Here is a 23,859-nt window from a genome sequence, read left to right as displayed (position 1 = left end):
ATCCCACCCCCCAGACGGACATCCAGCTCCCACGCTGCACCCCCCACCACAGCACCCAGGAACTGCCAGCTCCAGCACCCGTTCACTCTGAAACCTAATGATGGCGTTTAAACCCGATGCGTGCCCCTGGCCACCAGGGGCCCCAGCCCCCCTCGGGGGTTGGTCCAGGGTGGGTCACCCCCTTCGACATACCCCGAGCTGTGGCCCAGTGCAAACTGGGAGCGGAGATAACATCACTGGGGCAGAGGCGGAGGTGAGGGTGTGACTGAAACTCCTGCCTGGTCACATGGGGAAGCCACGACAGGAACCGGGGAGGCCGAGTCAGGGTGCCAGAGAACAGCCGAGGTACCACGGGGATGGGGGGATGGGACATGGGGGGGGCGGGGGGGCACCCCAGGGTGATGCTCCAGCCTGGTGGGTACGTGGGAGATGCAGGATGCTGGGGTGGGGTGAGGCAGCACCCTGGGGCGCTGCAGGGGGGGGGTATGGGTGATGGGGTGCTGCGGGGGGTATGGGTGATGGGGTTCTGGAGGGGGGGTGTGGGTGATGGGGTGCTGTAGGGTGCTGCAAGTTTGGGGGGGACCCCAAAACCGTCCCACCCCAGCGTTTGGACCCCCTCTGCAGCTCAGCTCTGGAGTGCTGGCACCCCGAAATTGGAGCCATAGGCACCCACATCTCACCAGGGGGGTGGGGGGGGGGCGGTGAGGAGGTCCTGGGTGCACCCAGCCCCCCACCCTGGGCTCACCCTGGGGTGCTGGTGGGGTCCTGGCGCGGGGTGCAGGTGCCAGGATGAAACGGGGTGGCGGTGTGAGGGGAACCGCATCGGCGGCAGCGACGGAAGCATTGCCAGCACCCGCCTGCGCTCGGGGCCACCGGGGGTGTCAGGCCACCTGCCTGGGTGTCACCCCGGCCCTGGTGTCACCGCACCCCACTGTCACCAAAGGCTGATGCTGCCGCACCTGCCGTGCCACCGCGCCCCGGCAGGGATGGGTGCTGCAAGGAGTATTGGCACCCGTGGGTGGGGGGACCCCGGGGTGGCCAGGGACAGCAGCACCCACGAAGATGGAGACCCCCCAGCGGACAGGGGCAGTCTGGGGACATGGGCACCCCCAAACTGGGGGGTCCTGGGTGGCAGGGGCACCTCAGAAATGTGGGCACCCACGGGGTGGGGGGACCCCCACAGTGGCTGGGCCACCCATGGAAATGGGGACCCCAGGGTGGGCAGAGCCACCCCACAGCGAGGGGCACCCCAAGGTGCCCCAAAGTGGGTCCCAGTTAAGGGTGCCCTGGGTGACAGGACACAAACTGGGGGGCCTGAGGGTGCCCTGGAGAAGGGCAGCCATGTGGGGGGCCCCAGTGAGGGTGCCTGGATTGGGGAGCGGGGGGGGCAGATTGAGACCCCCAGATAAGGGCAGCCAGATAGGGGGGCACAGGGTGGCGGCACCCATTAGGGGTGCTCATATAGGGTGCTCATATAGGGTGCTCATATAGGGTGTTCATATAGGTGCTCATGTAGGGGTGCTCTTATAGGGGTGCACATATAGGGGTGCTCATGTAGGGGTGCTCATGTAGGGGTGCTCATATAGGGTGCTCATATAGAGGTGCTCTTATAGGGTGTTCATGTAGGGGTGCTCATAAAGGGTGCTCATATAGGGAGCTCATATAGGGGTGCTCTTATAGGGTGCTCATATAGGGTGCTCATATAGGGTGTTCATATAGGTGCTCATGTAGGGGTGCTCTTATAGGGGTGCACATATAGGGGTGCTCATATAGGGGTGCTCATATAGGGTGCTCATATAGGGTGCTCATATAGGGTGTTCATATAGGTGCTCATGTAGGGGTGCTCTTATAGGGGTGCACATATAGGGGTGCTCATATAGGGGTGCTCATATAGGGTGCTCATATAGGGTGCTCATATAGGGTGTTCATATAGGTGCTCATGTAGGGGTGCTCTTATAGGGGTGCACATATAGGGGTGCTCATATAGGGGTGCTCATATAGGGTGCTCATATAGGGTGCTCATATAGGGTGCTCATATAGAGGTGCTCTTATAGGGTGTTCATGTAGGGGTGCTCATAAAGGGTGCTCATATAGGGAGCTCATATAGGGGTGCTCTTATAGGGTGCTCATATAGGGTGCTCATATAGGGTGCTCATGTAGGGGTGCTCTTATAGGGGTGCTCATATAGGGGTACTCATGTAGGGGTGCTCATATAGGGTGTTCATGTAGGGGTGCTCATATAGGGTGCCCATATAGGGAGCTCATATAGGGGTGCTCATATAGGGTGCTCATATAGGGAGCTCATATAGGGTGCTCTTATGGGGTGCTCATATAGGGTGCTCATATAGGGTGCTCATATAGGGGTGCTCATATAGGGTGTTCATGTAGGGGTGCTCATGTAGGGGTGCTCATATAGGGTGCTCATATAGAGGTGCTCATATAGTGGTGCTCATATAGGGTGCTCTTATAGGGTGTTCATGTAGGGGTGCTCATGTAGGGGTGCTCATATAGGGGTGCTCATATAGAAGTGCTCTTATAGGGTGTTCATGTAGGGGTGCTCATGTAGGGGTGCTCATATAGGGTGCTCATATAGGGAGCTCATATAGGGGTGCTCATATAGGGTGCTCATATAGGGAGCTCATATAGGGTGTTCATGTAGGGGTGCTCATGTAGGGGTGCTCATATAGGGTGCTCATATAGAGGTGCTCATATAGTGGTGCTCATATAGGGTGCTCTTATAGGGTGTTCATGTAGGGGTGCTCATGTAGGGGTGCTCATATAGGGTGCTCATATAGGGTGCTCATATAGGGGTGCTCATATAGGGTGTTCATATAGGGTGCTCATATAGGGGTGCTCATATAGGGTGCTCATATAGGGAGCTCATATAGGGTGCTCATATAGGGAGCTCATATAGGGGTGCTCTTATAGGGGTGTCTGGGCTTGGGTGCCTGGATAGAGGCACCCAGATAGGGGTGCCCTGGGTGGGGGTGCCTGGATAGGGGCACCCATAAAGTGACTCTCAGATAGGGCTGCCCAGGTGGGGATGGTAGGTTGGGGTGCCCGGATAAGGGTCTCCCACCTCCCACCCCCCACCCCATGGCTGACGTGTCTCTCCCCACCCCACAGATGGACCCAGAGCGACCCCCACCTGGCCCTGAGCCACCAGCCCTGCTCAAGACCTACAAGTGGCGAACAGCAGCACCCATGGGTGACCGAGAAGCTGCGCGGGGCGCAGGGTCCCCAGGGAGCCGCCACTGGAGCCGGCTGCAGGGATGGAAACGCTCCTACAGCCACCCCGAGCCCAGTGGTCTTGAAGAGGGCACATCCCCCATGGGGGCACCCAAGGCCAGCACCCGTCGGTCCCTCTTCCAACGGGCCTTTTCGGCCCCATCCAAGGGTCCCAAGGAGACGCGGGGTGCCGAGGGGGGCAGGACCACCCTGCAGTGGTACCTGCGCTCCGTCTCCAAGAGGAAGGGTCCCATGGAGAGCAGCGCCAAGGTGGAGCAGGTGCTCCATGATGCTCTGCCAGGTAAGGGGGGGTGCGGCGGAGGGTGGGGGTCAGGGTGCTGGTGGGAGGTGGTGGCGGTGGGCAGAGGGGGGTGGGGAAGTGTGGAGGAGGGGTGGGGGCTGGGGATAAGGAGTGTGGGGTGGTAATGCTGGGTGGGGGGTGATAATGCTTGGTAGGGGGTGATGATGATGGGTGGGGGGTGATGATGCTTAGTAGGGGGTGATAATGCTGGGTAGAGGGTGATGATGGGTGGGGGGTGACAATGCTGGGTGGGGGGTGACAATGCTGGGTGGGGGGTGATAATGCTGGGTGGGGGGTGGTAACGATGATGGGGGTGATGATCTGGGGTGGTGGGCGGGGGGCAGCAGGCTGAGGGCACTGGGTGGCGGTGACGGGTGGTGGGTGATGGGGCGATGGGTGGGATGGTGACAGCTGGGGTCTGGGTGGGTGACTTTGCGCTCATAGCAGGGTGCAGGATCTGCCCAGGCTTCACTGGTGTTGGTGCCCTCCAAGGTTGGGGGGGCACCCATGGGTGCAGGGTGGCTGGGTCCCACCTGTCCCCAGGGCCTACTCAGCCACCCGTGGCCCTGGTCCCACATGTGCCTGGCACGGGGCTTGGTGGTGGCACATGGAGCCACATGGGTGCCAGCGGCACCCAGATCTGGCAAAACTGGCTTGGCCCTGGCAAGGCCACCCACAGTGCCAGCAGGGCCACCCACGGTGCCAGCGGGGCCACCCATAGTGCTGGCAGGGCCCTGGGCAGAGCAGCCACCCAGGTTTGGCCCCTCCTGGCATCACCACACCCATGGTGGCACCTCTGTGGCCACGTGTCCCCCAGCATCACCACATCCATGGTGGCACCTCCGTGGCCACGTGTCCACCAGCATCACCACACCCATGGTGGCACCTCCGTGGCCATGTGTCCCCCAAGGTCACCACGCTCATGGTGGCACCTCCATGGCCACCTGTCCACCATGGTGGACCGTGGAGGTGGTCCATAGTCCTCTGGCACCATCACCACACCCATAGCAGTGTGACAGCCATGTCCCCTGGCAGTGCCACGCTACCCACGGGTGCTGGGGCACGGGGAGCCCCCCTGCCCACCGACACCGTGCTCTGCACCCCCAGCCAACACCCATGGGACATCATCCATCCTGCTGGCACCAGCACCCGCCACCCCGGTGTGGGATGTCTCCAACTTCTCTTTGGTGGACGGCCACCTGGTCCTCGTGGGCAGAGACAGAGAGGTGAGGACACGGGGACATGAGTCCCCCAGGGAACCCAGGGGCTTGTGCCGACATCCCCTGGGGTGCACAGGTGGGTGCTGGGGACACCATTGGCTGACCCCTCCGTGTCCCCAGGCTGTGGGCAAGAGCAGGAACTGGACGGGGAGTGCCAAACCGGCAGGCGGCACGAGGGACCCTGGTGAGCTCATGCAGCCCACGCTGCCGCACACGGGTGCCACAGGATGTCGGCATGCGCTGGTGCAAGCCGTGTGCATGCAGCTCTGGTGTGGCTCTGGTGCGTGGAGCTCTCTTGGCCACGTGCCATACCGTGTGCCGTGACGTGCACCATGTCATGTGCCACACATCCGTGCATCGTGTGCCACACCATGCACCGTGCCGTGTGCCACGCGGTCACGCATCATGCACTGCGCGTGTGTTGTGTCGTGTGCCATGCAGTCGTGCATCATGCGCTGCGCCGTGCGTTGTGTCATGCACCACGTGGCCCTGCGCCATGCACTGTGCACTGTGTGCTCACCACGGCCGTGTGCCATGCCGTGCCCCGTGCGCCACACACCATGCACCATGCCACGCACCATGCTGGGCACCATGCTGGGCACCACACCATGCACTACGACACGTGCTGTGCTGTGCTGTGCACCATGCACCATGCACCATGCCATGCACCATGTTGTGCACCATGCCATGCACTACGACACGTGATTTGCCGTGCCGTGCACCATGCACCATGCACCATGCACCATGCCACACACCATGCTGTGCACCACACCACGCACTATGACACCTGCTGTGCCATGCCGTGCACCATGCTGTGCACTGCACCATGCACTGTGCCATGCAGCAGACCATGCCAAGCCCTGTGCCGTGCCCCATGCCATGCCCTGTGCCCCACGCTGTGTGTTATGCCATGCACCCTGCCATGCCCTGTGCCCCACACCATGCCCTGTACCATGCTCCACGCCATGCCCCGTGCCCCGTACCATGCGTTCTGCCGTGCCCCATGCCATGCCCCCTGCCCCATGCCCTGCATTTTGCCATGCCCCACGCTGTGCCCTGTGCCCCACACTGTGCCCCATGCCCCACGCTGTGTGTTGTGCCATGCCCCACGCCGTGCCTTGTGCCCCACGCCATGCCCCATGCCCAACGCTGTGTCCTGTGCCCCTTGCCATGCATTGTGCCATGCCCCACGCCGTGCCCCACACCAGCCCCATGCAGGAAGCGTGATGCGCAAGGCTGCCTTGTACCGTCACCGCTTCCTCCCCGCTGCTGTGCCTGCCGATGGCAGCGATAACCGCTACCGCCTTCCCCCCTGCACCCCACACCGGCATCGCCACCCGCCATGGGGCCCCGGCGCTGGGTGCTCTGCGCCGCGCAGGGAGGTGAGTGACCCCAGCACCCTGGACCAGCACCCACATGGCACCAGGGTGACACCATCCTGGATGGGTGCTGAGCTTTGCAGCACTGGAGGCAGGGCATCAGGATAAATCCCTGCGCCCTCGCACCCCTGAGCGCCCACCTGCAGCACCCACAGCTTGGCTGCAACTGGGGGCTATGGGTAGGGGGAGGTGCAGGATTGGGCACCCAGAACCAGGCACCTGGCTGCTTCCTCCAGCTTTGACTGATGTTTCCCCAGGGGGGAGGGGAGGTATGGATGTATCCTGCCCCCCCCAAATGCTGGTGCAGTGTTGGGGTGCTCAGGGTGCTGGGCAAGAGGGGTCTTGATGCTGGGTGCCCCCCCCCAGACTCCGCTGTGGATGAGCGGAGCACCCGAGGTGCCGGGAGAAGCAGCGAGAGCGAAACCTCCCCCACCCTGCAGTTCAGCAATGTCAAGGTGGGCACCCCCTTACCCCCAGCCCCCCCCCCCCCGGGTGCTGGCCCCCCCCATCGCTGACACGGCACCCGTCTCCTCACCCCATCCAGGGGTTATTGTGGAAGAGGCTCCGGGAGCGGAAAGGTCGTGGTGGCTCCAAAGCTGAGACTCCAGCAGCAATGGTCCCCAACGGCGAAAGGTCCGGCAGGGTGGGGTGAGGCGGTGGGTTGGGGGGGTGCTGGGGGGGGTGCTTGGGTGACCGTGCTGTCCCTGTAGGGTGCCCAGCAGGAGTGGCTCACGGGAATCGCTGCTGCCAGCACCCAGCGCCGCTGAGCTGGACCTCACCGGGGACAACGTCATCGTCCGGCCCGTGCACGGCAGCATCGTGGGAGAGAAGTTTTGCTTTCAGGTAATGGGCTTGCAGGGGGGTGCTCGGGGTGCAGCCAGGGCACCCTGGGGGGGCACAGAGGGCAACCTGAAGGAGAACATAAGGGCACCCAGGGCACTTTGGATAGGCACCCAGTGCATCCATGGCACCTTGGATAGGCACCCGGGGTACACCATGGCACCTTGGATAGGCACCCATAGCACCCATGGCACCCTGGAGAGGTACCCGGGGTACACCATGGCACCTTGGAGAAGCACCCAGGGCACCTGTGGCCATGTAGATAGTCACCCATGGCACCCTGGGGTGCACCCAGGGTACACCAGGCACCTTGGAGTGGCAACTGGAGACCCAGAACACCCTGCACAGGCACCCAGGGCCCCCTGGAGAAGCCCCCAGGGTGTCCAGAGCACCCATGGCACCCTGGAGGAGCACCCATGGCACCCAGGCACCGTGATGGGGCACCCAACGAACCCCAGAGCGGAATGCAGGGCACCCTTCAAAGGCACCCAGGGTGCTCCCACTCAGCACCAAAAAGACCCCTCAGCACAGCCCTTAGCCATGGTCACCCAGACCCCCAGCACAGCCCCCTCCCAGGCACCCAAGGGTGCCCCTCCAGACACCCTCCCTGCACCCAGATCATCACAGGCGAGGGCAGCCGGTCCTTTGGGTGCACATCCCTGGCTGAGCGCGACCGCTGGATCGAGAACCTGCGCCGGACTGTGCAGCCCAACAAGGTGGGACTGCGGGACACCCATGGGCCACACATGGGCCACCCCCCCCCATCCCCAGGGGGTGGGAACCCCCCAGCACCCCCACATGGGGGACTACCCACACACCCCCTGCCTCCCCAGTGGGCAGTATGAGGCCCACTGGCAGGGCTGGCTGGGGAAACTGGGGCATGAGCCACCCTGGAGCCCCGCTGGCACCCACAGCCCTGTGTCCCTGTGTCCCCTCCTGTCCCCTGAGGACTTGGTTGTCCCCTCCTGTCCCACGTGTCCCATCCTGTCACCCATGTCCCCTCCTGTCCCCAAGTCCCTGCACTGAATCCTGTGCCCCCTTCCAGTCCCCCATGTCCCCCCCAGTTCCCCTTTCCCCTCCTGTCCCCAGTGTCCCCCCCGTCCTCTATGTCCCCTCCTGTTCCCTATTGCCCCTATATCCCCTTTTGTCCCTCCACGTCCCCTCTTGTCCCCGTTCCCATGTCCACCCACAGAGTCCCCAGTAGCCACCAACCCCCTCCCCCCAGATTTACACACACCCCCTCCATGACCCCCCCACCCCGACAGGACAACTGCGAGCGGCTGGAGCTGGCACTGAGCCTGTGGGTGTACGAAGCACGGGACCTGCCACCTCGGCGGCGGCTCCGTTGTCACCTCCACCTGGATGGCACCCTCTTTGCCCGTACCACCGCCAAGGTGGCCGGTCCCGATGGTGAGCTCTTTTGGGGTGAACTCTTCCAGTTGGCCGCCCTACCACCCACCCGTGCCCTCACCCTCGCCCTTTGCCGTGATGACCAACCTGGACAACCGGTGGCCTCCATCACCGTCCCCTTGGCCGAGCTGGCAGCCACCCGGCAGCCCTTGGAGCGCTGGTACCCGCTGAGTGGTCCTGGGGGAGGTGAGCGGGGTGCCGTCGGTGAGGGTGCGTGGGCGCTACCGGGAGGTGCGGGTGCTGCCCATCGTGCGCTACAAGGAGTTGGCTGAGTTCATCACCTTCCACTACCGGGAGCTGTGTGCCCACCTGGAGCCCACCATCGCTGTCCGGCACAAGGAGGAGCTGGCTGGTGCCCTGGTCCACGTCTTGCAGAGCACTGGGAAGGCCAAGGTGGAGCGGGGTGGTGGCCATGGGGGACATGGAGAGGGGGGGGGAGGGTGGATAGGGGCGAGGTGGTTGTCACCTCATGTGTTGTGGGTTTGGCAGTTGGGGTGGGATGGGTATCATGGGTTGGGGGTGCCAGGAAAGCTGGGGTGGGATGGATGGGGTAGATGGGTAGGGTTGGGAGGGGATGAATGAGATGGGTTGGGGTTAGATGGGTTGGGTTGGGAGGGGATAGGATGGATAAGTTGGGTTGGCGTTGGATGGGTTGGGTTGGGAGGGGGTGGGATGGATGAGATGGGTTGGGAGAGGATGAGATGGATGACATGGGTTGGGGTTCGATGAGTTGGGTTGGGAGGGGATGGGATGGAGGGGATGGGTTGGGGTTGGATGGCTTGGGTTGGGATGAGTTGAGTTGATGGGATGGATGTATTTGAATGGGACGGGGGCGGGGGGGGGGGGGGGGGGGGATATGATCCTGGCCCTTCCCAGGGTGGGTTGGTGGAGCCAGTCTGGGGCCATGGGTGCCCTCTGAGCCCTCCAACATGTCCTGGCAGTCGTTCCTCATTGACCTTGGCGTAGCTGAGCTGGACCGCTTTGACGACCGCGAGGCACTGATCTTCCGCGAGAACACGCTGGCCACCAAGGCCATTGACGAGTACATGAAACTGGTGGGGGGCAAGTACCTCCAGGACACGCTGGGTACGGCCGAACATCACAGGGCTTTGTGGGACATTATGGGATGTTCTGGGATGCAGGACATCCTGGGCATGAAGTTACTGGGTGCTACAGGGCATTAGGGGGCACTTTGGGCTGCAAGAAACCCCCAGAACATCCATGGGGATGTGGTGGAGGCTTGTCCCAGCCATCCCTATGGTGGTGGCCACTTGGACACCTCTCACAGGTTGTCCCTTGGTGCCCAGGTGAGATTGTGGCCCAGCTCTGCACCTCGGATGACAGCTGCGAGGTGGATCCCAGCAAATGCGCCAGCCTGGACCTCTCCGACAACCAGAACAACCTGCGGCAGGTCTGCGAGGAGACCCTCCAGCGAATCGCCACCTCCTGCGAGTGAGGGCACACGCGGGTGGCCATGGGGACGGGCACCTGCACAGGGATGGGTTTGGGGATGGACAGCATGGGCAATGGGACAGGCAGGACAGTGGGCACCAATGCCAGGAGGAGCTGGGAGAAGCTTGGAGATGGGCATGGGCACAGGGATGGGCTTGGGGACAGGGATGGGGATGGGCAGGAGGACAGGCTGTGGCACCAGGATGGGCATGGGGATGGGTTTGGGGACTGGCACCATCCCTGGGGTGGACATGAGGGTCAGGAAAGGGGGTGGGCACCATCCCTAGGGTGGGCATGGGGATGGGTTTGGGGACTGGAACCATCCCTGGGGTGAGCATGGAGATGGGCACCAGCAGGACCTGGGTACAAGCCTGGGGACAGACATGGGGATGGGGGACACAGGGATGGGGGTGGGCACCATCCTTGGGACATGGAGATGGGCACCAGCAGGACCTGGGTACAAGCCTGGGGACAGACATGGGGATGGGGGACACAGGGATGGGGGTGGGCACCATCCTTGGGACATGGAGATGGGCACCAGCAGGACCTGGGTACAAGCCTGGGGACAGACATGGGGATGGGGGACAGAGGGATAGGGGTGGGCACCATCCCTGGGATGAACAGGGAGATGGGCACCAGGAAGAACCTTGGAGGCCAGCAGAGGGGACGAGCACAGGGACAAGCACAGCATGGCGGGCACCCCATCCCACCACACCCCAGGGTGGCACCCTGCAGGGGCTCCAGCCCACCCCCACTACCCCATCCCCCATCAGGACGTCTCTCCATAGGACCTTCCCGGCGGAGCTGGGTGAGATCTTCTCAGCGTGGCAGGATGAGTGCACGGCGCGGGGCAAAAGCACCCATCGGGCAGCGCCTGGTCTCGGCGTCCCTCTTCCTGCGCTTCCTCTGCCCGGCCATCATGTCCCCGAGCCTCTTCGGCCTCGTCCAGGAGTACCCGAGCGAAGCCACCACCCGCACCCTCACCCTGGTGGCCAAGGTCATCCAGAACCTGGCCAACTTCACCACGTACGTCACGGCAGGGACGGCACTGGGCGGGGGCACACATGTCCATCGGGGAGCCATGGGGTGGTGGGGACATCCCTACATGCTGTGTGGCACGTGCCATGGACGGTCATGGGGCAGTTGGGTTGTCCTCAACATGCCATGGAGCAGCAGAGATGTCCCATAAATGCCATGGGCTGTGAGATCTTGTCCCCAACATGCCATGGAGCAGAAGGGATGTCCCATAAATGCCATGGGCTGTGATATCTCCACTCCATGAAGAGCCCCATGTGTCACCTGTGGTGGCCTGACCTGTGGGTGGCTTGGTTGGAGAACATGGATGTGTCCTCACCCATGTCCTGGCTTCTGGTGGTGACACAGTGCAGGGACGTTGTGATGACTTGGACCATGATCCTGGAGGTGGCCTGGCCATGACCACAATGGTGGCCCAGGCCTTCTCCTGGCCTTCAGGTGACTGGACATGGTGGTCCCCAGGTTTGGAGAGAAAGAGGCCTACATGGGCTTCATGAACGAGTTCCTGGAGCACAACTGCAGCACCATGACAGAATTCCTGCAGAGCGTGGCCAACCCCGAGAGCAGCGTCCACATGGCCACCTACGATGGCTACGTGGACCTGGCTCTGGAGCTCGCCACCCTCCACCTGCTGCTCTGTGACATCTTCTCCAGCCTGGACCAGGTACCACCACCCGTTTGTCCCCAAGGGTAGCTGGCAAGGCTGGCCACTTCCTTCTGTCCACAGACAGAGCTGGTGGCCGTTGCCCCATGGATGGCACTTACCCCACGGCCACCCGTTGTCCCCATAATGTCCTTGTCTTGTCCTGGTCCTGGTAGGCCACGCAGGAGGAGCTGGAGCCCCTGCCCACCATCCTCACTGCCATCAGGGAGGGGACCCCTGTCCCTGTCTCCGTCCGTCTCAGCTCCACCACGGAGCAAAGGTACTGGTGGGTGGTCAGAGGGACACATGTGACCAAGGTGGACATGTGGGGCCAGGAGGAGCTTTGGGACAGCGGTGGCACGAGGGTGGGTTTGGGGTGGTTGTGGGTCTGGCTGGGTTCAGGGAATGGTTTTGGTCCCTGGTGGGTCCAGCAGATGGTTTTGGTCCAGGTTGGGGGTGGTTCTGGTCCCAGTTCAGGGGATGGGTTTGGTCCCTGGTGGGTCCAGCAGATGGTTGTGGTCCAGGTTGGGGGTGGTTCCGGTCCCAGTTCAGGGGATGGATTTGGTCTGGACTGGATTTGGTGGCCACCAGGCTGGCTCCAGGAGATGTTCCTGGTCCCAGGTGGATTCAGGAGGTGTTTCTGGACCTAACTGGGTTTGAGGTAGTTCAGGTCTAGGCTGGTCCCAGTTCAGGGGATGGTTTTGGTCCCTGGTGGGTCCAGCAGATGGTTGTTGTCCAGGTGGGGGATGGTTCTTGTCCCAGTTCAGGTGCTGTTTTTGGTCTGGACTGGATTTGGTGGACACCAGGAGATGTTCCTGGTCCCAGATGGATTCAGGGGGTGTTTCTGGTCCTGTCTGAGCTTGGGGTAGTCCAGGTCTAGGCTGGGCTCAGGAGATGGGTCCAACCCCAAGGGGGTCTGGGGTGCCTCTGGTCCCAGTGGGGTTCAGGATGGTTCTGGACTTTCCTGGCCCTCTCCATCGCCTACCTCCCCTCTCAGCAAGGCAGAAAGCTTCAAACCAGGCTTCGTGCCACCACGGGACCTGAGCAAGCACAGTCCCCTCATCAAGAGCCAGTCCCTCACCAGCATCCGCCGTGGCCGGAGCCGGGAGGATGGCCCAGACCCAGAGCCATCACCGGCACTGGTCCCATCACCGCCACCCAACCGGGAACGCCGCAACGTGCAGCGCACCCAGAGCGTGCCGGCACAGATCAAAGCCACCCGGCGCCTGCGCAAGCAGAGCAGCGCTGAGCAGGTGGCTGAGCCACCCGCCAATGACACCCCGGGGTCCCTCGTGCCATGCGATGCCGCGGTAAGCCACGGCAGCCATCACGCCATTGTCCCGGTGGGGTGGGTGCTCGGTGGGTGGTGTTGATGGTGCCACCAGTGCTGTTAACACGTGCCACTGGTGCCGTAGGGTTGCGGGAAGCCGCGGCAGCCATCGTGCCATCACCCTGGCATTAGGGTGGGTGCTCGGTGGGTGGCGTTGATGGTGCCACCAGCGCCGTTAACAGGTGCCACCAGTGCCGCAGGGTTGCAGAAAGCCGCAGCAGCCATCGCGCCATCATCCCGGTGGGGTGGGTGCTCGGTGGGTGGCATTGATGGTGCCACCGGTGCCATTAACAGATGCCACCGTAGGGTTGCGGTAAGCTGCAGCAGCCATCATGCCATCGCCCTGGTGTTGGGGTGGGTGCTCGGTGGGTGCCGTTAACGGATGCCACCGGTGCCGTAGGGTCGTGGGAAGCCGCGGCAGCCATCGTGCCATCGCTCCAGTGTTGGGGTGGATGCTCGGTGGGTAGCGTTGATGGTGCCACTGGTGCCGTTAACCGGTGCCACCATAGGGTTGCGGGAAGCCGCGGCAGCCATCACCCTGGTGTTGGGGTGGGTGCTTGGTGGGTGGTGTTCATGGTGCCACCGGCGCCGTTAATGGGTGCCACCGTAGGGTCACGGGAAGTTGCGCTCATCGGTGTCGCTACCACGCAAATCAACGGTGCCGTGGCAGCGCTACGCGGAGGAGGCGGCAGCGGCGGCGCAGGGCGAGCTCTATGCCGTGCGCCCGCTGGAGAAGGTAACGCCAGGGTGGGTGGCAGCCCAAGGCACGGGGGTGCCCCCCAGACCCCCTCCCCACACCCGAGTCCTCGTCCCCCCTTCCAGCACGGGCGGTTGATCGAGGTGCTGCGGCAGGAGGTGGCGGAGAACCGGGAGAAGTTGCGGCTGGCGGAGAGGCAGGTGGGCGAGATGGAGGGGCACCAGCGGGGGCTGCGGCACGAGCAGGGGCAGCACCGGGAGCAGCTCGAGCGTCTGCGGCAGCAGCTGGAGGAGGCCAACGCCCGTGCGGCCAATTTGGGTGCCAGGTGGGGGTGGGGAGTGGGTGCCAGGTGGGGGTGGGGAGTGGGTGTCAGGTGGGGGTGGGGAGTGGGTGCCAGGTGGGGGTAGGGAGTGGGTGCCAGGTGGGGGTGGGGAGTGGGTGTCAGGTGGGGGTGGGGAGTGGGTGCCAGGTGGGGGTGGGGAGTGGGTGTCAGGTGGGGGTGGGGAGTGGGTGTCAGGTGGGGGTGGGGAGTGGGTGCCAGGTGGGGGTGGGAAGTGGGTGTCAGGTGGGGGTGGGGAGTGGGTGCCCCAAATCAGAGGGTGCCACCACCGGGGCAGGGTCTTGGCTCACCCCCCCCCATTAGGCTGACGGCTGCTGAAGGCACTAGGAAGAAGGACCTGGAGAGGCTGAAGACCAGCGAGGAGAAGAGCCAGGAGCTGGTAAGAGCTGGGCTGTGGGTGCACCCAGGGGTGACGCGGGGGACCTGGTGGCACTGACGTGGTCCCCTGGCAGGAGAGGCGGCTGGCGGTGCTGGAGAGGGACCAGGCGGAGCTGCGGGGTGCCGTCGCCCACGTCCTGGGCACCCCCGGCAGGACGGGACGCTGGGTGCTGACGCGAGGTTGGGACGAAAGCGGTGATGATGCTCAAGCCACCAGCGTGTAACTGGCCGTCCCGATGTCCCCAACATCATCTCCTGTGGTTCCTGCAGGTTTGGTCCCCGTCCTGCAGGGTGTCCCAAGCAATAAACAGCGTTACAAGGTGCTTGGTTGTGTCCTGCCACCCCCCAGGGTTCTGTCCCCACCCTGTCCCCAGCACCCGATGCCTGCCTGGAACATCCAAAGACCTGGGGCAGTGAAAGGGACAGCAGGGAACCCCTGGGGACATGGTTGTGGGGACGGTTTGGGCCCATAATGGGGATGGCAGGGCCATAGGGACCCCTCAGGGCAGGGCCATGGGGACATTTTAGGGACAACAGGGCTGCGGGGACCCTTCGGGGCATGGGGTGCCCTCGGGGACGACACAGGGATCCCTTGGGACAGGGCCATGGGGTCCCCTCAGGGACAGCAGGGCCATGGTGACCCCTCAGGGCAGGGCCACGGGGACGCTTTGGGGACAGCAGGGACATGGGGACACTTCGGGGACGACAGGGCCATGGGGTCCCCTTGGGGACAGCAGGACCATGGGGTCCCTCGGGGACAGCAGGGCCACAGGGATCCTTTAGGGCAGGCCCATGGGGACACTTTGGGGACAACAGGGCCATGGGGACCCCTCGGGAAAGGCCTATGGAGACCCTCAGGACAGAGTCATGGGGACATTTCGGGGACAACAGGGCCACAGGGCCCCTAGGGACAGGGCCACAGGGACCCCTCAGGGCAGGGCCATGGGGACACTTTGGGGACAGCAGGGCCACGGGGACCCCTCGGGACAGAGCAATGAGGATACTCTGGGGACAACAGGGCCACGGGGACCCCTTGGGGCAGGGCCATGGGGACACTTCGGGCACGACAGGGCCACAGGGATCCCTAGGGACAGGGCCACAGAGTCCCCTCAAGGACAGCAGGGCCACATGGTCCCCTCGGAGACAGCAAGGCCACTGGGTCCCTTTGGGGACAACAGGGCCATGGGGACACTTTGGGCACAACAGGGCCACGGGTTCCCCTTGGGGACAGCAGGGCCGCAGGGCCCCCTCGGGGCAGGGCCACGGGGACACTTTGGGGACAACAGGGCCACGGGGACCACTTGGGGACAGCAGGGCCACAGGGCCGCCTCGGGGCAGGGCCACGGGGACACTTTGGGGACGACAAGGCCACGGTGGCCCCTCGGGGCAGGGCCAGGGGTCCCCGCGGGGTCCCCTCAGGGCCGCCCCTTCCCAGAGCGGCCAGACCTTCCCTCTCCGCCCCCCCCAAGATGGCGCCGCGGCGCCGCCGTCGCTCTCTGATGACGCAATACCCGCGCCGCCGCCTCTCCCCCGCCCTCCTGGAAGGTCGCTGCGCCGCCTCCCCCTGCCCCGCCTCATCCCGCCACTCCCAAGATGGCGGCGGCGCGGGGCTGCATACGTCATCAGAGCGCGCCGCGCGGCCCGGGGCGAGCGGAGGGCGGAGGGCGGCGGCGGCCGCACCGCCGGGGCGGACGGGGCGCGCGGCGTGGGGGGCGGGGGGGCGGCGCGAGCCAACATGGCGGCGGCGGCGGCGGAGGCGGCGCTGGGACCCCGTTCGCCGCCCCCAAGATGTCGGCGGCGGCCTGGTCGCGCGCGGCGTGACGTAGTCAGGCCCCGCCGCCGGGAGGGGGGCGGGGGAGCGGCCGGAGCGGCGCAGGAGGCGGCGGCGGCGGCGGCGGCGGCGGCGGCGGCGGCGGGGGGACCGGCCGGGGCCCCGGGGGGGGATTTAAAGGGACCATGTCCCCGGCGCGGCAGCTGCGGTGGAGGCCGGAGCCGGGCAGGTGGCGGCGGGTGCAGCAGCGGCGGCGCTGACGGGGAGCAGCCCGGCGGGCCCGGCCCCGGGGGGCCGGCAGGGTGAGTGCCCCGGACTGGGGGGGTCGACCCGGTGGAAGACAAAGCAGAGCCGCTACCGGGGGGGGACACCCACGGGGGGGGTGGGGGGAGGGGGGGGGGAGACTGACATCCCCCTCCTCTTACCGGCCCCGTCCGGGGTGCTGAAACGCGGGGTGGGGGCGCCCAGGGGGGGCGGCAGGGGCTGAGGTAACCGGGGGGGGCGAGGGGGGGGAAGGGCGGGCCCGGAGCCCGGCGGCCCGGGGGGGGGGGGGCGTGTGTGTGTGGTGATAGGGGGCACCCAGGCGGCCGGGGGGAGCATTTGGGGAGGGGGGGTGGGGGGGTGGGTCTGTGCTGAGGAGGGGACCCAGACGGTCGGGTGGGTGTTTGGGGAGGGGGGGGCGGCCAGGCGTCCGACGAGCGTGGGGAGGGGGTGTGTGTGCTGAGGAGGGGTCTCTGGTGCCTCGGGGTATTTGGGGAGGGGGGTGTGTGTGCAGATGAGGGGACCCTGGTGCCTGAGCGGTGTGGGAAGGGGGGTCTCTGCCGAGGAGGGGTCCCTGGTGCCTGGGGAGGGGGGGTCTCTGCCGAGGAGGGGTCCCTGGTGCCTGGGGAGGGGGGTCTCTGCCGAGGAGGGGTCCCTGGTGCCTGGGGAGGGGGGTCTCTGCCGAGGAGGGGTCCCTGGTGCCTGAGCAGCGGTGGGACGAGGGTCTGTGCCGACGAGGGGTCTCTGGTGCCTGGGGGATGTGGGGAGGGGGGGTCTCTGCCGCCTGGGGAGGGGGGTCTCTGCCGAGGAGGGGACTGATCCGGACCCCCGGTAACGTTTCCCTGCGGCTCCCCACGTGCCGGTTCCCGGAGCTCGACCTCTGCCAAGCCCGTTAACCGGGGTGAAACGAGCCGGCAGCGCCGGTGACCCCCCCGATCTGTGCCGGTGACCCCCCGATCTGCGCCAGGAGCTTTTCCTCGACCCCCTCCGGCAGCCGGGGTGGCGTTGGAGCCGGCAGGGGGGTACCGGGGCCGCCAGCTCCACGGTCTTCAGCCCCCACAGTGGGGCTCGGCGGTGCCGGTGGGCTCGGCGGTGAGTTTTGGCACGATGCTGGGAATTCCCGTTTCCCCAGCACGTTGCTGGTGGGGAGTGGGCTCCGTGCCCGGTTGGCACCGCTGCCGCGTGGCGTGAAAACAAGAGCAGTGCTGCCGGCGCTCGGAGCGGCTTTTGGCTCGTCCTGGTGCATCCCGGTGCCGCCTGGAGCAGCTTTTGGCTCGTCCCGGTGCATCCCAGTACCAATCGGAGCAGCTTTTGGTGCATCCCAGCATATCCCGGTGCCTCTCAGAGCAGCTTTTGGCTCATCCCAGCTCGTCCCGCCTCATCCCAGCTCGTCCCGGTGCCACTCGGAGCGGCTTTTGGCGCGTTCCGGTGCCGCCTGGAGCAGCTCTTGGCTCGTCCCAGTGCATCCCAGTGCCAATCGGAGCAACTTTTAGCTCATTCCAGCATATCCCGGTGCTTCTCAGAGCAGTTTTTGGCTCATCCCAGCTTGTCCCGGTGCATCCCAGTGCCACTCGGAGCAGCTTTTGGCGCGTCCCGGTGCATCCCAGTGCCACTCGGAGCGGCTTTTGGTGCATCCCAGCTCGTCCCGGTGCCGCTCGGAGCAGCTTTTGGCTCGTCCCGGTGCCACTTGGAATGGCTTTTGTCTCATCCTAGCTCGTCCCAGTGCCGCTTGGAGCAGCTTTTGGCGCATCCCGGTGCCACTCAACGCTGGATTTCCGCCCTCGGTGTGTCGTTTGGAGGAGCTGGTGTTCCCCATCGCCTCTGCTTGATGCTGTGAAATCCCTCTGTGGCAGCACCGACCACCCTGCAGCCAGATTCCTTCAGGATCCCAGCACCGGTGAGGTCCCAGATCGCAACAAACCCCCTCGGCGCAGGATTCGAGATCGCAACAAACCCCCTCGGCGTGGGATTTGCGACCGTTGGAGCAGAAAAGGAGGACACATCCCCCTGGGAGCTCTTTTTCTCCTTCCAGCTCTGCGATGGGGGGGGGGGGGGGAAGCCACTTCTCTGCTAAATGAGCTCATTAACGGCGGGGAGGAACATCCCCGATTGACTGAGCATTCCTCATGGAGGGAAATCCTCCGGGATCGCAACTTGGACCCTTGGAGCTTCCCAGATCCTCCCTGAATTCCTCTCACCCCAAAATGCAGAGCGCTTGCTCCTTTTCGGAGTTGGACTTGGTGGGTACAAAGCGTTTCATCCGTCCGCGGCGTTGGTGCGGGCGCACCGGTGTTATCCCGGCACGGAAGAGGAAAAACGGGCACCGTCTTCCGGCGTTACAACTCCGCTCCACCAGGAAGAAGAAACTACACGGGGTGGGGGAGGAAAAAAAAAACCCAAACAAAAAAATAAACACCCCACGTGGCTGGAATTTGCCGGGTTCAAGCGTGCTGGGAGCGAGCTGGACCCTGCGAGCTTGGCCATGACCTGGCACGGAGGGGGAAAAAGTGGTGCTGTCCTCCTCTATCCTGATGGATTTCTGCCAGCGAGGAAAGAAAACAACCTGGGGGAGGGAAAAAAAAAAAAAAATGCAGCTGGAGCCTGCCTAGCTTGAGCGCACTGGGAACGCACGGGGTGTCGTGTGCTGGGCTGGGAGCTGGTGCAGGGGGTGAAAACCGGTGCTGTCGTCCTGTATTGTGACTCTGCTCCGCTATTTGAGGGGAGAAAAAAAATATAAATTGGGGAAAAATCGTGTAGCCACAACCTGCCCAGTTTAAGGGTGCTGGGAGCGTGCGGGACCCCGTGAGCTTGGCTGTGACCTGGTCTGGAGGGGGAAAAACTGGCGCTGTCCTCCTGCGTTGGGGCTTTGGTGTGCCACGGAGGGGAAAAACAAAAAAGAAAAAAACCCAAACCCCATGGGGGGGGAGGGGGAAATCCGACGTGGAAGGAGCCAGGAGCATGTGGGATGTGGTGTGCTGGGAAGGTGCTGCGACCTGGAATGGAGGAGGAAAAGCCACCGGGACCATGCTGGGTGCTGCGGGCTTTGCCATGACCTGGGTCCAGAGGGGTAAAAATATTGGTGCCATCCTTGTCAACGATGATTCTGCTCTGCCACGTGAAGAATAAAAACCACGGGGGGGGGGGGGGGGGGGGGGGCGGGGGAAATCCCCATGCAGCTGGAGCTGAGCGTGCTGGGTGCTGTGCGCTTGGCCGTGAACTGGCACGGAGGAGGGAAAAAACCTGGTGCCGTCATCCTGTGTTGCTCTTGGGGATGGAAAATCAAAATGTGGGGAGAAAACACGGGGGGAGAAAAGATGTAGGGAGAGAACACCCGTTGTAGCCTGCCTGGCTTGGGTGCACCGGGAGCGTGCTGGACCCGTGCGCTTGGGTGTGATGGGGGAAAAACCGGCGCCGTTCTCCTGCATCGTGGCTCTGCTGTGCCACAGGTTTCTACCAGGTAGGCGAAAAAAACCCCACACCAAAAAAACAAAACAAAACCCCCCCCACAAACAAAACAATATGCAGAGGGGGGAAAAAAACCAAACCACATGGCTGTAGTTTTTCTGATTTGATCATGCCGAACCTGTGCGCTTGGCATCTAGCGTGGTGGGGGAAACACCAGTGCCGTTCTCCTGCATCGTGGCTCTGCTGTGCCACAGGTTTCTACCAGGTAGGGGGGAAAAAATAACATACAGGGGGGTAAAAAACAACATGCAGGGGAAAAAAAAAACCACACATGACTGTAGTTTTCCTGACTTGAGCGCACTGGGAATGTGCTGGACCTGTGCGCTTGGATGTGACCCAACGTGGTGAGGGAAACGCCGGCGCCCTTCTCCTGCATTGTGGCTCTGCTTTGCCACAAGTTTCTACCAGGTAGGGGGAAAAAAAAACCCCATGCCAGGGGGAAAAAAAAACCCCACATGAATGTAGTTTTCCCGATTTGACCGTGCTGGACCTGTGCGCTTGGCATCCAGCGTGGTGGGGGGAAAAACCGGAGCTGTTCTCCTGCATTGTGGCTCTGCTGTGCCAAAGGTTTCTACCAGGTAGGGGAAAATAAAAAAAAAACCATGCAGGGGGGAAAAAAAAGCCACAGAAACCCCACACATGGCTATAGTTTTCCCGACTCAAGTGTGCCGGGAGCGTGCCAGACCTGTGCACTTGGCTATGACCCGACGTGGTGGAGGAAAAACCGGCGCCGTTCTCCTGTATTGTGGCTCTGCTGTGCCACAGGTTTCTGCCAGGTAGAGGGGGGGGAAAAAAACCAAAAAAGCATGCAGGGGGAAAAAAAACCCGCATGGCTGTAGTTTTCCCGACTTGAGCGTACTGAACGTGTGCACTTGGCATCCAGTGTGGTGGGGGAAGAACCGGCACCATTCTGCGGTATCGTGGCTCTGCTTTGCCACAGGTTTCTACCAGGTAGGGGGGGAAAAAAACCAACAAGCAGGGGCAAAAACCCACACGTGGCTGTAGTTTTCCCGACTCAAACGTGCTGGGAGTGTGCCGGACCCGTGCACTTGGCTATGACCCGACGTGGTGGGGGAAAAACCGGCGCCGTTCTGTGTTGTGGCTCTGCTGTGCCACAGGTTTCTACCAGGTAGGGGGAAAAAAAAAAAACAAAAACAAACATGCCAGGGGAAAAACCACCAAACATAGCTGTAGTCTTCCCGACTTGAGTGCACCTGGAGCGTGCCAGACCTGTGTGCTTGGCTGCGACCCAGCGTGGTGGGGGAAAGACCGGTGCCCTTTTCCTGTATCGTGGCTCTGCTTCTGCCACAGGTTTCTACCAGGTAGGGGGAAAAAAAACCCAAACTCATGCCAGGGAAAAAAAAACAAACCACATGGCTGTAGTTTTCCTGACTCGAGCGTGCCAGACCCGTGCACTTGGCTGTGACCTGACATGGTGGGGGAAAAACCGGTGCCATTCTCCTGCATCGTGGCTCTGCCGTGCCACAGGTTTCTACCAGGTAGGAGAAAAAAAAAAACAAAAACATGCCAGGGGAAAAAAACCTAAACACATAGCTGTAGTTTTCCTGACTCGAGCGCGAGCGCACCTGGAGCGTGCCAGACCTGTGTGCTTGGCTGTGACCCAGCGTGGTGGGGGAAAAACCGGTGCCCGTTCTCCTGTGGTGTGGCTCTGCTCTGCCACAGGTTTTTGCCAGGTAGGGGAAAATAAAATAAAATAAAAAAAAAAACAATAAAAAAAAACTCCAACAAGCGGGGGGGAAAATAACCACACATGGCTGTAGATTTCCAGTTTTCCTGACTCACGCACGACTGGAGCGTGCTGGACCCGTGCACTTGGCTGCGACCTGGTATAGTGGGGGGAAACACCGGCACCATTCTCCTGTATCGTGGCTCTGCTGTGCTACAAGTTTCTACCAGGTAGGGGAAAAATAAGAAAAAAAAAAAAAAACAACACAAAACCAAAAACAAACAACATGCAGGGGGAAAAGAACCACACATGGCTGCAGTTTTCCCGACTCAAGCGTGCTGGACCCATGCACTTGGAGGTGACCCAGCGTGATGGGGGAAACACCAGTGCCGTTCTCCTGCCTTGTGGCTCTGCTTTGCCACGGGTTTCTACCAGGTAGGGGGGGAAAAATCAACATGCGGGAGGGGGAATATCAACAAGTGGGGGGAAAAAAACCCACACGTGGCTGTAGTTTTTCCCGACTCGAGCGCACCTGGAGTTGCCAGGTCCCATGTGCTTGGCCGCAAGCTGGCACGGAGCAGGAAATAACGGTGCTGTTCTGCACCGTGGGTGCCACAGGTTTCGTTTGGGGAGGAAAAAGAACATGCAAAGAAAAAAAAAAAAAATTACGTGGCGTGAGTGTGCCAGACCCCGCACCCTTGGCCGTGAACCCCACGGAAGGGGAAGGAAGCAGCGCTGGGCTCCTGCGTGGTGGTTGTGCTCTTCCAGCCGTGGGGGGGGGGGGGGGGGGGGGAGAAATCACACGAAAAACCCAAAAATACACCCCAAGAAGCCCAAAACCCACGAGGCCAAAGTCTTCTGCAGGGGAACCTCTGCCGGGAGCCGTTTGGCCTGGGGAAAGGCCCCTTCCTCTTGACTTCCAGGGAAGGCAGCGATTGTCCCCACTTAACCGGTTTAGCATTTAAATTGTCCCAATCCTGCTCCGCCTTTGCATGGCTCTGGGGCGATGGGCTGGGGGAAGGGTTTGAGCAGTCCAGCTCCCACCCTTGAAGCCAGCAAAGCTTGGGAAGCGAGCGGAGCTTGGGAAGAGGCTTTTTCAACTTTATGGTGAGTGCTTGGGTTTTTTTAGGGTGCTGGCGCAGAGCAAGCCAGGGAAAAATATAAATCTCCCCCTTTCCCCGCCCCCCTCCCCCCCCCCGGTGAGCTTAAAAACACCCAGGCGGGTTTTGAGGGAGAATATTGGGTTTTTAGGGAGCGCCGCTGGCATGGCAGAGAGATGCATCCATGTTTTGGGAAGGATAAAAGGGAAAACTTCCCCCCAAAAATCTGGTGGTGTTTTTTTTTTTTTTTTTTTTTTGGTGAGCAAGGTGGGGGACATGGCACTGGCGTGGTGTGTCCCTATCCCCCGTCTGCGCTGGCTGGTGCTGGTGGGGTTTGGGGTGCTGGTGGGTGATGCTGAGCGCGATGCTGGGGTGGGGAATTTGGCGTCATTCCCAGCGGGGGGGGGGGGTTTGGCCCGGCCACGGCGAGACACGTTTCGCTGAGCAAAGGTTTGGGCTGAGCACCGTGCCAAGGGGATGCTGAGCTTTACCACCAGGGAAAGGAGGCAGCAGCTCCCAGTGGGATGCCAGATTCTGTCCCGCACACCCCCAGAACTGCAGTTTTTAAAAATAAACCCGTTTTTGGTGTGTTTGTGGGGGTTTTTTTGTTTGGTTTTTTTCCCCCGTTCTTGCCCGGACGGATCCCCCTTGGCTCGGGGATGTGCCGGGGTCTCCAGCCCAGCTGAGATGCGGCTGCAAGGAAAAAGGGAAAACTCCACGATGGCTTTACCCCGCCAGACCCACGGGGCTGCCATCTGGCCCATCTTGTCCCCTACCAGCTCTGCCGTGTATTTTCATTTCCCTGCAGCGGGGTGACACGTTTTGGGGTAACTCCTCGCTTTTTGACAGCACGCCGGGAAACCCTGGGAGAAACGCCGGTGCCGTGCCGGCTGCCGGGCTCCCATCCTGCTGGCACCACACCAGGTTCTTCGATGCTTCTTGCCAGCAGGATGGATGAGCCACCATGGCGCAATGGGGGATGGGGTGGAAAGGGGATGATGTGCGTGTCCCACTGGATTTAAACCAGTTACGGGTGATGCCACGATCCGCTACTTCCCTCCGGTGAGCTGGTGTTGGGGAGAGCAGGTGGCTTCATCCCGGTGGAGCATCCCTCCTCCCGGCTCACCAGCGCCCAGCCAACACCGTGGCAAACTCCTAAATGTCCCCAAATTTGGGGTTTGCTTCCCCCCTAAAAAAACTCCCTTGGATTTGGGGGAAGCCTCGGAGCGGTGCCGCTCTTCGGGGGCGAGAGCATCCCGCTGGCACGGCGCGGCCGTCGGGTACCGTTTTGGGGTGATGCCAGAGCAATACCCGTACAAACC

General features: G+C 62.6%; 2 protein-coding genes across 4 annotated transcripts in view; both read left to right on the top strand.

The window, feature by feature from the left end:
* Nucleotides 1-208: 208 nt before the first annotated feature.
* RASAL3 (RAS protein activator like 3) lies at nt 209-14,576 on the top strand. Its single transcript, XM_056325923.1, is given in 21 exon segments — nt 209-345; nt 3,127-3,529; nt 4,637-4,755; nt 4,870-4,933; nt 6,495-6,583; nt 6,673-6,761; nt 6,839-6,971; nt 7,586-7,684; nt 8,234-8,572; nt 8,574-8,771; nt 9,320-9,464; nt 9,686-9,830; nt 10,619-10,682; nt 10,684-10,856; nt 11,328-11,529; nt 11,685-11,788; nt 12,506-12,818; nt 13,449-13,574; nt 13,661-13,860; nt 14,179-14,254; nt 14,328-14,576. Coding segments are annotated over 20 exon segments (3,231 nt in total). The 5' UTR covers nt 209-345; the 3' UTR covers nt 14,478-14,576.
* A 1,397-nt stretch (nt 14,577-15,973) lies between these two features.
* Nucleotides 15,974-23,859, top strand: part of WIZ (WIZ zinc finger) — a 61,651-nt gene continuing 53,765 nt past the window's right edge. For all 3 annotated transcript variants that reach the window (XM_056325908.1, XM_056325909.1, XM_056325907.1), the window contains exon 1: nt 15,974-16,326. In XM_056325908.1, the coding sequence (XP_056181883.1) occupies nt 15,989-16,326 (338 nt within the window). In that variant the 5' untranslated portion in view covers nt 15,974-15,988. The remainder of the gene's footprint in view (nt 16,327-23,859) is intronic.

The sequence above is a fragment of the Falco biarmicus genome, assembly GCF_023638135.1.
Source record: "Falco biarmicus isolate bFalBia1 chromosome 13 unlocalized genomic scaffold, bFalBia1.pri SUPER_13_unloc_2, whole genome shotgun sequence".
NCBI lineage: Eukaryota > Metazoa > Chordata > Aves > Falconiformes > Falconidae > Falco > Falco biarmicus.
The sequence above is the reverse complement of the archived record's forward strand: the minus strand, read 5'-3'. Positions and strand labels throughout refer to the sequence as shown.